Below are 16,173 nucleotides of genomic sequence, written 5' to 3'. Positions count from 1 at the left end.
GGTGTGGGGTAATACCATTAGGAAATGTTGTGTTTATGGACAATAAAGCTTTTTGAACTTGAACTGGCTAGTTACCATGGTGATGATGGGAGGGCAGGAGTCCTGGGTCCAGAGGGAGGTTGGGTGACACTGGGCCAACCTGGTGCAACGGCCTTCACACCAGCCACATCCCATAAACCCCGGCGCCAGCAGGCAGGAACTACACGTCCACTGCTGCTCACAGCCAGGACCAATCAGAGGCACCTTGGTGATCTGGGGGCACACAGGACAACCAATCAGAATACAGACACAACACACCGCTAAACAGGTTTGATTCCAAGTTTGATTCCAGCATTGATCACATAACTAACTGTAAGTCACTTTGGATAAAAGTATTTGCTAAATAAACCACATACTGTGATGTACCTCTGTCATACATGGTGGGTTTTTCTCTCTGATCAATAGGCATACGGGAAAACATTGACTTTGAACTGTTGGCTGGGCATTTGTAGGACATTGACGTCAAGCTCTCAGGACATTGTTTCCAATCATCTGTTGGCTCTGGTCCATGTTGAACACTGTGTCTCAGTGCCAGGCGGCTGTTGTTTCCATCATACCAGTAATGTGAAGAATGCCTGAGTTCTGATTATAATACAGTGTGTGTGTGTCTTTGAGTGTGTCATTATACACTACGTGTCTTAGTGTTAGTGTGTGTGTCTCCATAGAGTATGTACATGCATGTGTGTGTGTGTGTGTGTGTGAGTCTGCTCTCTATTCACCTTATTTCCTGTCACCAACAATAGGGAGCCATCCTGGCTGCGCTGTGGAGAGCCAGTGTGGCCCTGTGGGAACAGGAGTGCCACCTCGGGGGAAACACAGCGTGAGGGGTCCAGGCGGAAGTCCACGTGGGGCGTGCTGCGTTTGGAACGGGAAACGACCACCTGGGGAAGACAGAGGCCAGGCCAGGTCAGTAAAACACAAAGTTACACCACCTAATGTGAAAAACAGCCCTGTCTACCGGAGATGCCACACGTACCTCACGTTATTAATAATAGGTCAATGTAATGATGTAGAAATGCACTGTGGGGTACTGTACTTGGCATGGTATTTGAATTCACTGTTTCTTTGTTGTGGTTGCTGGTGTTTTCAGTCAACGTGAACTGGGCATGGGGATTTGATAGGACTCTTTAGTGCTGAGCAAATCTGCTGTTGTTTCTTCTAATATATGCTGTACAAGATTGAAGGTTGCAATAGAATAAAACGGGGACAGAAAGGGGTAACGTCATGGAATCTTGTGGTGTTGACCAGGGTATCTTGTGATGTTGACCAGGGTAACTTGTGGTGTTGATCGGGGTATTTTGTGGTGTTGACCAGGGTATATTGTGGTGTTGACCAGGGTTAATTGTGGTGTTGACCAGGGTATATTGTGGTGTTGACCAGGGTTAATTGTGGTGTTGACCAGGGTCTCTTGTGGTGTTGACCAGGGTATATTGTGGTGTTGACCAGGGTATATTGTGGTGTTGACCAGGGTATCTGTGGTGTTGACCAGGGTTAATTGTGGTGTTGACCAGGATATATTGTGGTGTTGACCAGGGTATCTGTGGTGTTGACCAGGGTTAATTGTGGTGTTGACCAGGGTATATTGTGGTGTTGACCAGGGTATATTGTGGTGTTGACCAGGGTATATTGTGGTGTTGACCAGGGTATATTGTGGTGTTGACCAGGGTATATTGTGGTGTTGACCCGGGTATCTTGTCGTTACAGAGAAGGAGCTAATAACACAGTAACACTGAATTACATTTGACTTCACATGTAAAGTAACGCCTCTATTGGGCACAGCTGAAAATGAGAGCTTTTGGGAGTTTTTTTCCATTGGCATTGTATGGGCCCATTGGGCCACTCCTGCTACTGTGTGCAGGGTAATAACTAATGCTGCTGTATTGAGGGTGAGATGACAGATTGGGTGGAGGTGGAGGTGGAGGGAGCTACAGGGAGACAGAGGGACAAAAGACATCGCCTGCAGGCAGAGAGAACAGCACAAGAGCACTGTATACCTGGACATGTCAGGAGGTGTTTCAGACGTCTTACTAATCTACACACACAGTCAGGCAGGCAGGTAGGCAGGCAGTCACACACGCAGGCAGACAGGCAGGCAGGCACACACGCAGGCAGGCAGGCAGGCAGGCACACACGCAGGCAGACAGGCAGGCAGGCACACACGCAGGCAGACAGGCAGGCAGGCACACACGCAGGCAGCCAGGCAGGCAGGCACACACGCAGGCAGACAGGCAGGCAGGCAGGCACACACGCAGGCAGGCAGGCACACACGCAGGCAGCCAGGCAGGCAGGCACACACGCAGGCAGACAGGCAGGCAGGCAGGCACACACGCAGGCAGGCAGGCACACACGCAGGCAGACAGGCAGGCAGGCACACACGCAGACAGGCAGGCAGGCACACACGCAGGCAGCCAGGCAGGCAGGCAGGCACACACGCAGGCAGACAGGCAGGCAGGCAGGCACACACGCAGGCAGGCACACACGCAGGCAGACAGGCAGGCAGGCACACAGGCAGCCAGGCAGGCAGGCACACACGCAGGCAGACAGGCAGGCAGGCAGGCACACACGCAGGCAGCCAGGCAGGCAGGCACACAGGCAGCCAGGCAGGCAGGCAGGCAGGCACACATGCAGGCAGACAGGCAGGCAGGCACACAGGCAGCCAGGCAGGCAGGCAGGCAGGCACACATAGATGCATACACACACACACACACACACTCCTACACACAGATACAGTGTAGTGTACACCTGGAGTAACATTCATCATGTGTGATTAGGCTGCAATTACAGGCTTGGAGCTCAGAACCAGTTGGGTTGGGGTGAAACATAACAGTAACAGTGGGCTGTAATGGAGTGTGGTTATGTCCTGGTTGACTAAGGAATGCTCTGGTTACATCATCTACTTTATCACCCCCCACCTCCCCTCTCCATCTATCCCCCCTTTCTCTTTAATGACTGGCCTTTAGCCAGGTGTGTGACTGCAAAGTGTTGCTTGAGTGCAGGTAAGCTTCCTGCAGTGTTTAGGCACTGTTTAAATAAAGTTGAACAAATGTCATATCTTTGTGAGGGACTTGAGCCAGTCAATGAATGACACGTCTCCGGTCTCAGGGACCGCTATTTTTCTGAAGGGGCAACTCTGTCCTCAGTGGCCTGTAACAGTGGGGATAATGTGTATGTGTTGCTTTCCACTGGGGACGTCCCCCATATAACAGTCCTAGTCTCTCTCTCTCCAGAGATGATAGTGGTGTGAATTACAGCTTATTGTATTAGCCAGAGGAAGTAAGCCTATAAACACAACCACTGTGTTATTCCCACAGTGATACTGAACCACAGACTTCCTGAGCCAGAATGAGAGACCTCGGGGACAGACTACAGTGCACTCTCTCTTTCTCTCTGTCACCTTCCCTCTCTCTTTCTCTCTGTCACCTTCCCTCTCTCTTTCTCTCTGTCACCTTCCCTCTCTCTTTCTCTCTGTCACCTTCCCTCACTCTTTCTCTCTCTCCCTCGGTGCTAAGAGCATTTTTCTCTGGGAACAAAGGGTAAACAGAAAGAAAGGCAGTTGACAGAAGTCTTTCCTAGGATTCTAATAAGCTAGAAGCAATCTTTCAACCTCTATTCCTCCCTATTTTTTCCCCTTTGCCTTTTTCTCCATCTTTCCCCCTTTATCTCTCCTTCCTTCCCTTCACTTCTCCATGCCTCCTCTTTCTCTCTTCCTCCCTGCCTCTCTCTCTTCCTCCATCTCTCTCTCTTTCTCTCTCTCCCTCCATGAGGCCCTCTGCACCCCTCTCTCAGGACAGCTGTTCTCCCGCTCTCTCCTTCCCAGAGCCATGTCCTGAGACAATGAGGTTATAAATTTCACCAACAACAAAAAAAGAGAGAAAAAAAACATGCCAACAGCTGCGGGCACTCTGCAGAAAGAGAGAGAGAGAACGTGTCATCGAAGCTCGGCGCTCACCATTAACGGGCCGTTCGGCTCATAGCCCTGCTGTCGCCACCTTTTCCCCCGTTCTCGTCGTTCTTCCATAACTTTTTTGAACACCGTTTTTCGGACCGTATTTATAAAACACCATCAGGGGGTGTTTTAGAGACCAGAAGGGTTCATTTAAAGGAACATGCAAGACAGAACACTCCAAAAGCTCTTATCAGTGGTGTTCCACTTCTAATTTGTATTTTACCCCCCAATTTCATGGTATCCAATTGGTAGTCCCCTACGGACTCGGGAAAGGTGAAGGTCGAGAGTCATGCGTCCTCTGAAACACGACCCTGCCAAGCGGCACTAATACTTGACACACTACACGCTTAACCCGGAAGCCAGCCGCACCAATGTGTTGGAGGAAACACCATCCAACTGACGACCAGAGTCAGCTTGCAGGTGGCCCGGCCCACCACAAGGAGTCACTAGAGCACGATGAGACAAGAAAATCCTGGCCGGCCAAACCATCCCCTAACCCAGACAACGCTTTGTCAATTGTGCGCCGCCTCATGGGTCTCCCGGTCACTGCCGGCTGTGACGCAGCCTGGGATCGAACCCGGGGCTGTAGTGCCTTAGACCGCTGCGCCACTCGGGAGGCCCTTGGTGTTCCACTTCTATCTGACCTGACTGAACCTAGCCTGATCCCAGATCTTTTCGGGCTGTGTTGCCAACTTCTATGGTCATTGTCACGGCCAATGCATTGTGCATGTAAATAGGGTGGATGTTGGTTGATCTGGGACTAGGATACACTGAAACACTGAGTTCATCCCGTCTATAGGAGACAGAGAGACAGCTGCTGAGAGAGGAGCAGGTCTGCAGGTCTACTGACAGACAGACACAAACACACACGACATGGGAAAGTGAAATCCACCGTTGGCTGTACATGTCAATGATAGGCAAAACCAGCCATGTTGTGTTTGCTCAGATGGTAGAACTCGGTGGAATGCAGCAGCAGGGTTTGTGGAAGCATGGAGAGGCAAGGTTGGGGGTCATGTGTTGAGCAAACAGGAAGGAAGCCCCCCCTCCAACTTGCCTCTGTACTGGTTGCCACCTGTGTCTCAGCATGCTGTGTCCCCAAAATGGCTGGTTTTACTGGTCACGTACCAACATCCTGCCCCATTTACATGCACAATGAGAAAGGGAAACAGTGCAGCCTGGCAACCGCACTGACAGGCAGCGGAGATTATGTTGTGCAGGTTTCTGTAGGGCTTCAGTGTACACTCAGGAGTAAGGGCCACAGCGGTGGATACGGTTGTTAGGTTAGGTAACCAGGTTAAACGCTCAATACCTTGCTGTTCATGCATCTTCAGCCCAAACCATTTTGAACAAATTAATATCACCCAGTAATAGTCGACCCCTTCTCCAGGCCCCCAGTGTCTCCAGGGCCCAGATAAAATACATAACCCTTCATAAGGGCGTTTTAAGGGGTCATTCATGCCTATAAATGCATTATAAAGCTTATTTTCTTAAAGTATTACAGTATCACCCTTGGTGTCCCCGACCTGTATGAGGCGTCCATCTGTGGTGCCCAGGCTGGCCACGGTCTGTTCCTGGGCGGTTGCCACGGCAATGGAGGTGAGCAGGACTTTGCTGAACTGACCGCTGAAGTAGTCCAGTCTGGTCATTGGGGTGGTCACTTCCAGACGGTATCCCTCCCCGTGCTTCCCACAGCCAAACGAGTCGTCTGAGGAACTCTGGGTGGAGAGGAAGACAGGTAACATACAGCAGACACAACATACACCACATGTATCACATTAATGTTGCATGAAAGACGTCATATACATCCACACTGTTTTTAACGTCTCAACGGATAAAACAGCCATTATCCTATGAGCTACAGTACATGCCCTCCTGCCCCTGCCAGATGTGGGTAACCGGGAAGGGAGAGGGAGAGGGATGGAGAGAGGGGCAGAGCTGGGCTTGCTATGCCCCCTCATCTGCTCTTTCATCAGACCCTGCTCGTAACTGAGAGCTCAGTTGTGACCCACTGTGGCTGGCACAGTGTGTGTGTTTAGGAGATCATCACGCATGGCAGGAACTCATGGGAAACACAACGAAATGCGTGCTGGTGCGGCTGCCATGACGTTACACACTTGCACTGTTCTCGCTCTCCTTTTCTCTTTCTCTCTCCCTCTTTGTCTCCCTCTCTCTATCTCACCCAACAGACATACAAGACTTCTTCACACAGACCTATTTTTCACAAACTTTACGTGGGTTTGTTCAACTGCACACTGTTTGGCACAGGCAGCCCTATGCATGTTGTCACTTGACCACTCTCTCTAAAAATCCCACTTTGAACACCAACTACCTCTAGAAGTTACCTAAGTCATTATCATTAAACCATTATTCTGACCCTCTGAAGAATCATCAGAGGTCACCAGCCATTGAAGCTGACAACGTTCCCCAGGCCCCGGCTGGTCAAGCTCTCAAGGCCCCTACCATTACACACCCCGGCCCCCCCAGTCGGCCATCAATAATTAACAAAACCCGAGGCTGGCACGTGGGGGGCCGTGACTAAACAGGCAGGGCCAACTACAGAGATTAAGGTGCTGGGTACAGACTACAGAGAGCTGAGTAAAGAGAGAGAGGGAGAGAGGGAGAGGGAGTAGTTCATACAATGATGTAGGTCCAGGGGATAAGGTCTTTCAAATTCTCTTAAAACCCATCAGATCACTCTACAGTTTGTTGCTCCAACCCAACCACACTGACTGATGGCAGCTGTGTATCAGGGATGGACAGCTAATTAACTAACCAGAACCACCAAAAGAGACACTCTCTCTACATCAAGTGCTGCATGTAAGGACTATGTCACTAACATTTCTCAGGCAAATCTCAAAGGAGAGCTTAGAAGCTGAGGAGAACAATTGGAAAGTAATAAATCAAGAAAGCAGCTTTTCTTCAGCAGCCATTACAAAGTAGAGTAGACCATTACAGGCTAGCTCAGCTCCAAGGTGAAAAGAGAGTCCTGGCTGTTAGTCAAACAAACTGTAGTAGTATAAACTGTAGTAGACGTATAAACTGTTGTATTAGTATAAACTGTAGTAGTATAAACTGTAGTAGTAGTACAAACTGTAGTAGTATAAACTGTAGTAGACGTATAAACTGTTGTATTAGTATAAACTGTAGTAGTATAAACTGTAGTAGTAGTATAAACTGTAGTAGTATAAACTGTAGTAGAAGTATAAACTGTAGAAGTATAAACTGTAGTAGTATAAACTGTAGTAGTATAACCTGTTGTAGAAGTATAAACTGTAGAAGTATAAACTGTAGTAGTATAAACTGTAGTAGACGTATAAACTGTAGTGGTATAAACTGTTGTAGAAGTATAAACTGTAGTAATATAAACTGTAGTAGAAGTATAAACTGTAGTAGTAGTATAAACTGTAGTAGTAGTAGTAGTAGTATAAACTGTAGTAGTATAAACTGTAGTAGAAGTATAAACTGTAGTAGAAGTATAAACTGTAGTAGTCGTATAAACTGTAGTAGAAGTATAAACTGTAGTAGTAGTATAAACTGTAGTAGTAGTAGTAGTAGTAGTATAAACTGTAGTAGAAGTATAAACTGTAGTAGTATAAACTGTAGTAGAAGTATAAACTGTAGTAGTAGTATAAACGGCAGTAGTAGTAGTAGTATAAACTGTAGTAGTAGTATAAACTGTAGTAGTATAAACTGTAGTAGTATAAACTATAGTAGTATAAACTGTAGCAGTAGTATAAACTGTAGAAGTAGTATAAACTGTAGTAGTAGAAGTATAAACTGTAATAGTAGTATAAACTGTAGAAGTAGTATAAACTGTAGTAGTAGTAGTATAAACTGTAGTAGTACACTGTATCTATCAGAAGCCAAACCAGGTTGGATAGGCTATAACTAGAGCCAAGGCTATAGCAAGTGTAGACTAGATAGAGACATAACTGCAAAAAGAAATCCATGGATAAAAACCAACAAGCCTCAACCAACAAGCCTCAAAATATCTGGATGTACGTAGTGCCAAAAGCCACAGCTGTACTGCAGAGAGCCAGCGGTGCTGAGCTGTCAGGCTGGAGTTGATTCATTCTATAACAACCTCATCATTCATAAGAGGAGAAATAATATCTGATGTGATCCAGGACAGATAGATCAGGACTGACGTCTGAATAGGGAGAGAGAGGATTGAATACTTAGAGTGAAAAAAGGTCAGGTGGGTGATATAGAGTGTGTGTGTGGGACAGATGATGTGTGTGTGTGTGTGTGTGTACATACTTCTGCACAGAAATCCCAGGGCAGCAACATTGATCCATCATAACTCCCGCTGTCCGCACGTCTAGATACTGGCCTTACGCAAGGAGACCACATGAGAGTACAAGGGAACCGGTCCAAAGTCTGGGCCCTCTCTCTCTCTTACTAGTCCCCGAGATTGAGACGTCATCGAGCCAGGACACCATGGAGATTACCACATAACCGCTCCAAAAACAAGTCCAGGGACAATTATTTTGATAGCAAACAAACAGGGTCCTATGGAGTGTTTGTAAAAGCAACTCTGACCAATAGCAGGGATAGAAGAAGAAAGAGCCAGGGTTCTGGAACATTCCATGGAACTCTGTGAAGGTGACGCTGAGGATCAAGAGAACTAAATACTGGTGAGGTTGGACAGCGGAAGGGTGTTTTGACGAGGGTGTGTTTGAAGCCCCGTTGCTATTATCCAAGAGACCTAGGGCTTTGCTTTGACACGGAGCCAGCCAATCGCCTTGAAGACTATAGTCACCTTGTTGTCATGGCAATCGATTTCCTCAGTGAGGTAACACCTATGTTTTGGTTTCCTGCTGTCTTTCTCTTTCTGTCTTTCTTTCTCTATCTGATTCCAAGTAGTAGGTTACATTTCAAGGCAAACTTTCAAACTGCTTTCTGCTCTCCGACATCCATTCCCAAGTTTTATGAAGGTGTTTTTGTTCAGTAAAACAGGAGAAGGGGGGATATATGAGGGATACGTGAGACACCTTTTGCCCCACACTTAACCACCACCCATTGTCTGCAACACAACGGCCAGGCGATAGGGTTACTACGGTTACACCAGCTCTGTGTCGTATTGAGCTGCTCTGCAGAGCCTGACAGACCCTGGGAGTGTGTGTGTGTGTGTGTGTGTGTGTGTGTGTGTGTGTGTGTGTGTGTGTGTGTGTGTGTGTGTGTGTGTGTGTGTGTGTGTGTGTGTGTGTGTGTGTGTGTGTGTGTGTGTGTGTGTGTGTGTGTGTGTGTGTGTGTGTGTGTGTATGTATGAGGCCTGCCAGAGTCAAGAGGGGTGTGTAAGAGGATCTGATAGAGAGGCCTAATGTCCTATTAAACTCTCACTCTGACCCTCAGGGCCAGGCCTCACTTACAGCGTTACAGCAGACACACTGGACAGAGCCTCCTCACAAACCCACTGAACTAGAGGCTCCTCACAAACTCACTGAACTTGAGGCTCCTCACAAACCCATTGAAAAAAAGGCTCCTCACAAACCCACTGGACAGAGGCTACTCACAAACCCACTGAACTAGAGGCTCCTTACAAACCCACTGGACAGAGGCTTATCACAAACCCACTGGACTAGAGGCTCCTCACAAACCCACTGAACTAGAGGCTCCTCACAACCCACTGAACTAGAGGCTCCTCACAAACCTACTGGACAGAGGCTCCTCACAAACCCACTGGACAGAGGCTCCTCAATGACCCACTGAACTAGAGGCTCCTCACAAACCCACTAGACAGAGGCTCCTCACAAACCCACTGAACTAGAGGCTCCTCACAAACCCATTGGACAGAGGCTCCTCACAAACCCACTGAAAAAAAGGCTCCTCACAAACCCACTGAACTAGAGGCTCCTACAAACCCACTGGACAGAGGCTCCTCACAAACCCACTGGACTAGAGGATCCTCACAAACCCACTGAACTAGAGGCTCCTCACAAACCCACTGGACAAAGGCTCCTCACAAACCCACTGAACTAGAGGCTCCTCAGAAACCCACTGGACAGAGGCTCCTCACAAACGCACTGAACTAGATGCTCCTCACAAAAACACTGGACAGGAGCTCCTCACAAACCCACTGAACTAGAGGCTCCTCACAAACCCACTGAACTAGAGGCTCATCACAAACCAACTGAACAGAGGCTCCTCACAAACCCACTGAACTAGAGGCTCCTCACAAACCCACTGGACAGAGCCTCCTCACAAACCCATTGGACAGAGGCTCCTCACAAACCCACTGGAAAGAGGCTCCTCACAAACCCACTGAACTAGAGGCCCCTCAAAAACCCACTGAAATAGAGCCTCCTCACAAACCCACTGGACAGAGCCTCCTCACAAACCCACTAGACAGAGGTTCCTCACAAACCCACTGAACTAGAGCTCCTCACAAACCCACTGAATTAGAGGCTCCTCACAAACCAACTGAATTAGAGGCTCCTCACAAACCAACTGAACTAGAGGCTCATCACAAACCCACTGGACAGAGGTTCCTCACAAACCCACTGAACTAGAGGCTCATCACAAACACACTGAACAGAGGCTCCTCACAAACCCACTGAACTAGAGGCTCCTCACAAACCCACTGGACAGAGCCTCCTCACAAACCCATTGGACAGAGGCTCCTCACAAACACACTGAACAAAGGCTCCTCACAAACCCACTGAACTAAAGACTCCTCCCAAACCACCTGAAATAGAGGCCCCTCACAAACCCACTGAAATAGAGCCTCCTCACAAACCCACTGGACAGAGCCTCCTCACAAACCCACTGAACTAGAGCTCCTCACAAACCCACTGAATTAGAGGCTCCTCACAAACCAACTGAATTAGAGGCTCCTCACAAACCAACTGAACTAGAGGCTCATCACAAACCCACTGGACAGAGGCTCCTCACAAACCCACTGAACTAGAGGCTCATCACAAACACACTGAACAGAGGCTCCTCACAAACCCACTGAACTAGAGGCTCCTCACAAACCCACTGGACAGAGCCTCCTCACAAACCCATTGGACAGAGGCTCCTCACAAACACACTGAACAAAGGCTCCTCACAAACCCACTGAACTAGAGACTCCTCCCAAACCACCTGAAATAGAGGCCCCTCAAAAACCCACTGAAATAGAGCCTCCTCACAAACCCACTGGACAGAGCCTCCTCACAAACCCACTGAACTAAAGACTCCTCCCAAACCACCTGAAATAGAGGCTACTCACAAACCCACTGAACTAGAGGCTCCTCACAAACCCACTGTACAGAGGCTACTCACAAACCCACTGGACAGAGGCTCTTCACAAACCCACTGAACAGAGGCTACTCACAAACCCACTGGACAGAGGCTCCTCACAAACTCACTGGACAGAGGCTTCTCACAAACCCACTGGACAGAGGCTCCTCACAAACCCACTGAACAGAGGCTGCTCACAAACTCACTGGACAGAGGCTCCTCACAAACCCACTGGACAGAGGCTCCTCACAAACCCATTGGACAGAGTCTCCTTACAATCCCGATGGACTAGAGGCTCCTCACAAACCAACTGGAAAAAGGCTCCTCACAAACCCACTGGACAGAGGATCCTCACAAACCCACTGGACAGAGGCTCCTCACAAATCCACTGGACAGAGGTTCCTCACAAACCCACTGAACTAGAGCTCCTCACAAACCCACTGAACTAGAGGCTCCTCACAAACCAACTGAACTGGAGGCTCATCACAAACACACTGAACAGAGGCTCATCACAAACACACTGAACTAGAGGCTCCTCACAAGCCCACTGGACAGAGCCTCCTCACAAACCCATTGGACAGAGGCTCCTCACAAACCCACTGGAAAGAGGCTCCTCAAAAACCCACTGAAATAGAGCCTCCTCACAAACCCACTGGACAGAGCCTCCTCACAAACCCACTGAACTAAAGACTCCTCCCAAACCACCTGAAATAGAGGCTACTCACAAACCCACTGAACAAGAGGCTCCTCACAAACCCACTTTACAGAAGCTCCTCACAAACCCACTGAACTAGAGGCTCCTCACAAACCAACTGAACTAGAGGCTCCTCACAAACCAACTGAACTAGAGGCTCATCACAAACCCACTGGACAAAGGCTCCTCACAAACCCACTGAACTAGAGGCTCCTCACAAACCCACTGAACTAGTGGCTCCTCACAAACCCACTGAACTAGAGCTCCTCACAAACACACTGAACTAGAGGCTCCTCACAAACCAACTGAACTAGAGGCTCCTCACAAACCAACTGAACTAGAGGCTCATCACAAACCCACTGGACAGAGGTTCCTCACAAACCCACTGAACTAGAGGCTCATCACAAACACACTGAACAGAGGCTCCTCACAAACCCACTGAACTAGAGGCTCCTCACAAACCCACTGGACAGAGCCTCCTCACAAACCCATTGGACAGAGGCTCCTCATAAACCCACTGGAAAGAGGCTCCTCACAAACCCACTGAACTAGAGGCCCCTCAAAAACCCACTGGACAGAGCCTCCTCACAAACCCATTGGACAGAGGCTCCTCACAAACCCACTGTAAAGAGGCTCCTCACAAACCCACTGAACTAGAGGCTCCTCACAAACCCACTGAACTAGAGGCCGTCACAAACCCACTGAACTAGAGGCTCCTCACAAACCCACTGAACTAGAGGCTCCTCACAAACCCACTGGACAGAGTCTCCTCACAAGTAATGACATCCTGATAAAGGCCGCTACTGTTCAGATCAGCATGACATTCGTTTTTTTTATCCCATTTATTGAATATCGGTTATCGGTTGAATTATCGGCCGATACTGATATAGTGGAAAAAGGCCAATATCGACTGATAATATCGGTGAACCGATGTATCGGCCAGGATCTTGTTGCTACTAATAGTAGACACACAGCTACACACTCACTCAATAACTAAAATACACTGGGGGTTACTGATTAGAGCAGGCAGACATCTATTTATTAGTCATGACATGTACATGCGTGTATGCACGAATGCACACATGAGCTCTCGCGCAAACACACACACACACACACACACACACACACACACACACACACACACACACACACACACACACACACACACACACACACACACACACACACACACACACACACACACACACACACACACACACACACACACACACACACACACACACACACACACACACACACACACACACACACAGGCTTTGTCATTACTGATCTCTTGAGTGGGGGAGCAAAGCTCTCAACCCAGTCAGCTGCCCTTTCACTAGAATAACACACCTCTGCCCCGTGACAGCCTGCTCCACTGTTGTTGATGTGTGTGTATGTGTGTTTGTTTGTGTGAGTGTGTGTGTGATTGTTTATCAGGGAGCACTATGGTTGGGTTGTAATGGGTGTGAATATGTGTGTGAATATGTATGTCTTGTATAGTCTGCGAGGTGTTACAGTTTTTTACAATCACTGGCACTAATTTCAGAACCTTGATGTCATTTTTCAAAGCTCTAGACACAAAACTCACAACTGATTATCAAAATGCACGTTTTTCAAAACTCTAACACTTTTTCCAATTGCTTGGATACAATACACATAAAGCTAAGATCATTTGTTCATTGAACTAAAATCACCTGTTCAAAATGACACAACTTAACATCAAAGTATTACCATTTCAAAATGCAATTCACACATTACGTCTGAGATGACTGTCTATTCATTTCATTACAATGATCTAACTATCAACTGATACAACTGCTCAAAATGATAAGTAGCTGTTGCATTACTCTTAATGCATAGTTTTATTAAGGAAACTGACTGACAATATTCCATGTTTAGATCATGAAAGTTTTAGGATAACGAGATCCATTGACACCAATACCGTGGAACATTAACCAATTGGACGACATTATCTGTGGATGTAATATTTCATCATCATTCTTTATCACTTTTCCAGACCATGTTTTCAGATTTGACATTACTGTACACACACTTTATTAGGTACACCTATCTAGTGCAGGGTAGGACCCCCTTTTGCCTCCACAACAGCCTGAATTATTCATGGTGTTGTACGTTAAGAGATGCCCTTCTGCACACCACTGTTTTAAACAGCTGTTATTTGAGCATTTGTGGCCTTTCTGTCAGCGTGAATGAGTCTGGACATTGTCCTCTGACCTCTCTCATTAACAAGGGTTTTTTGCGTACAGAACTGCCGCTCACTGAATGCGTTTTGTTTATCGCACCATTCTCTGTAAACTCTAGAGACTGTAGTGCGTAAACATCTATATAAAGGGCTATATAAATAAATTTGATTTGATTTGATTTATTGCACGCATGCTGAAAAGGCACCAGGTGTCTCTAAAACAGCTATACCATGTGCCTTTTGAAAGAAATGCAGACAGAGTGAAGCAACTGAGGACTGAGTATGTTCAGGTACGTTCAGTTTCAAGATGCCCGTTGTGAAAAATTCCCCCAAAATTCTACATCATTGTAATCAGAAATTCTCTTTGCAAAATGTATTTTTAGAGGGTGATGGAGCTGGATGCTGGTGAAAACCATCACAAATTCCTATTTTTGAATGAGGCAGGCTTCAACCTGGCCAAAACAAGGAGGAGAGGTCGGAATTTCATTGGCCAGCGGGCAACCATCCAAGTACCTGGACAACGTGGGGCCAACATCACCATGTGTGCGGCTATATCAGAAGTTGGTGTGGTGGGACACAGACCTTGTATTGGATCATATAATGCAGCTCTCCTTGTAACCTTCCTTGATGATCTAAATCAGGTCTGTAGAGCTGATGGCGACACCTACAGTGGGGAGAACAAGTATTTGATACACTGACGATTTTGCAGGTTTTCCTACTTACAAAGCATGTAGAGGTCTGTCATTTTTATCATAGGTACACTTCAACTGTGAGAGAAGGAATCTAAAACAAAAATCCAGAAAATCACATTGTATGATTTTTAAGTAATTAATTTGCATTTTATTGCATGACATAAGTATTTGATACATCAGAAAAGCAGAACTGAATATTTGGTACAGAAACCTTAGTTTGCAATTACAGAGATCATACGTTTCCTGTAGTTCTTGACCAGGTTTGCACACACTGCAGCAGGGATTTTGGCCCACTCCTCCATACAGACCTTCTCCAGATCCTTCAGGTTTCGGGGCTGTCGCTGGGCAATACGGACTTTCGGCTCCCTCCAAAGATTTTCTATTGGGTTCAGGTCTGGAGACTGGCTAGGCCACTCCAGGACCTTGAGATGCTTCTTACGGAGCCACTCCTTAGTTGCCCTGGCTGTGTGTTTCGGGTCGTTGTCATGCTGGAAGACCCAGCCACGACCCATCTTCAATGCTCTTACTGAGGGAAGGAGGTTGTTGGTCAAGATCTCGCGATACATGGCCCCATCCATCCTCCCCTCAATACGGTGCAGTCGTCCTGTCCCCTTTGCAGAAAAGCATCCCCAAAGAATGATGTTTCCACCTCCATGCTTCACGGTTGGGATGGTGTTCTTGGGGTTGTACTCATCCTTCTATTCCTCCAAACACGGCGAGTGGAGTTTAGAGCAAAAAGCTCTATTTTTGTCTCATCAGACCACATGACCTTCTCCCATTCCTCCTCTGGATCATCCAGATGGTCATTGGCAAACTTCAGACGGGCCTGGACATGTGCTGGCTTGAGCAGGGGGACCTTGCGTGCGCTGCAGGATTTTAATCCATGACGGCGTAGTGTGTTACTAATGGTTTTCTTTGAGACTGTGGTCCCAGCTCTCTTCAGGTCATTGACCAGGTCCTGCCGTGTAGTTCTGGGCTGATCCCTCACATTCCTCATGATCATTGATGCCCCACGAGGTGAGATCTTGCATGGAGCCCCAGACCGAGGGTGATTGACCGTCATCTTGAACTTCTTCCATTTTCTAATAATTGTGCCAACAGTTGTTGCCTTCTCACCAAGCTGCTTGCCTATTGTCCTGTAGCCCATCCCAGCCTTGTACAGGTCTACAATTTATCCCTGATGTCCTTACACAGCTCTCTGGTCTTGGCCATTGTGGAGAGGTTGGAGTCTGTTTGATTGAGTGTGTGGACAGGTGTCTTTTATAAAGGTAACGAGTTCAAACAGGTGCAGTTAATACAGGTAATGAGTGGAGAACAGGAGGGCTTCTTAAAGAAAAACTAACAGGTCTGTGAGAGCCGGAATTCTTACTGG

General features: G+C 47.5%; 1 protein-coding gene across 1 annotated transcript in view; it reads right to left on the bottom strand.

Moving 5' to 3' along the window:
• Nucleotides 1-16,173, bottom strand: part of met (MET proto-oncogene, receptor tyrosine kinase) — a 111,418-nt gene that overhangs the window by 72,668 nt on the left and 22,577 nt on the right. The window contains exons 3-5 of the mRNA XM_071416080.1: nucleotides 5,509-5,700; nucleotides 759-920; nucleotides 76-252 (exon numbers count right to left, since the gene is read on the bottom strand). Of these exons, the coding sequence (XP_071272181.1) occupies nucleotides 76-252; nucleotides 759-920; nucleotides 5,509-5,700 (531 nt within the window). The remainder of the gene's footprint in view (nucleotides 1-75; nucleotides 253-758; nucleotides 921-5,508; nucleotides 5,701-16,173) is intronic.

Source organism: Salvelinus alpinus, chromosome 9 (genome assembly GCF_045679555.1).
Source record: "Salvelinus alpinus chromosome 9, SLU_Salpinus.1, whole genome shotgun sequence".
NCBI lineage: Eukaryota > Metazoa > Chordata > Actinopteri > Salmoniformes > Salmonidae > Salvelinus > Salvelinus alpinus.
This window is presented reverse-complemented; position numbering and strand designations above follow the sequence as displayed.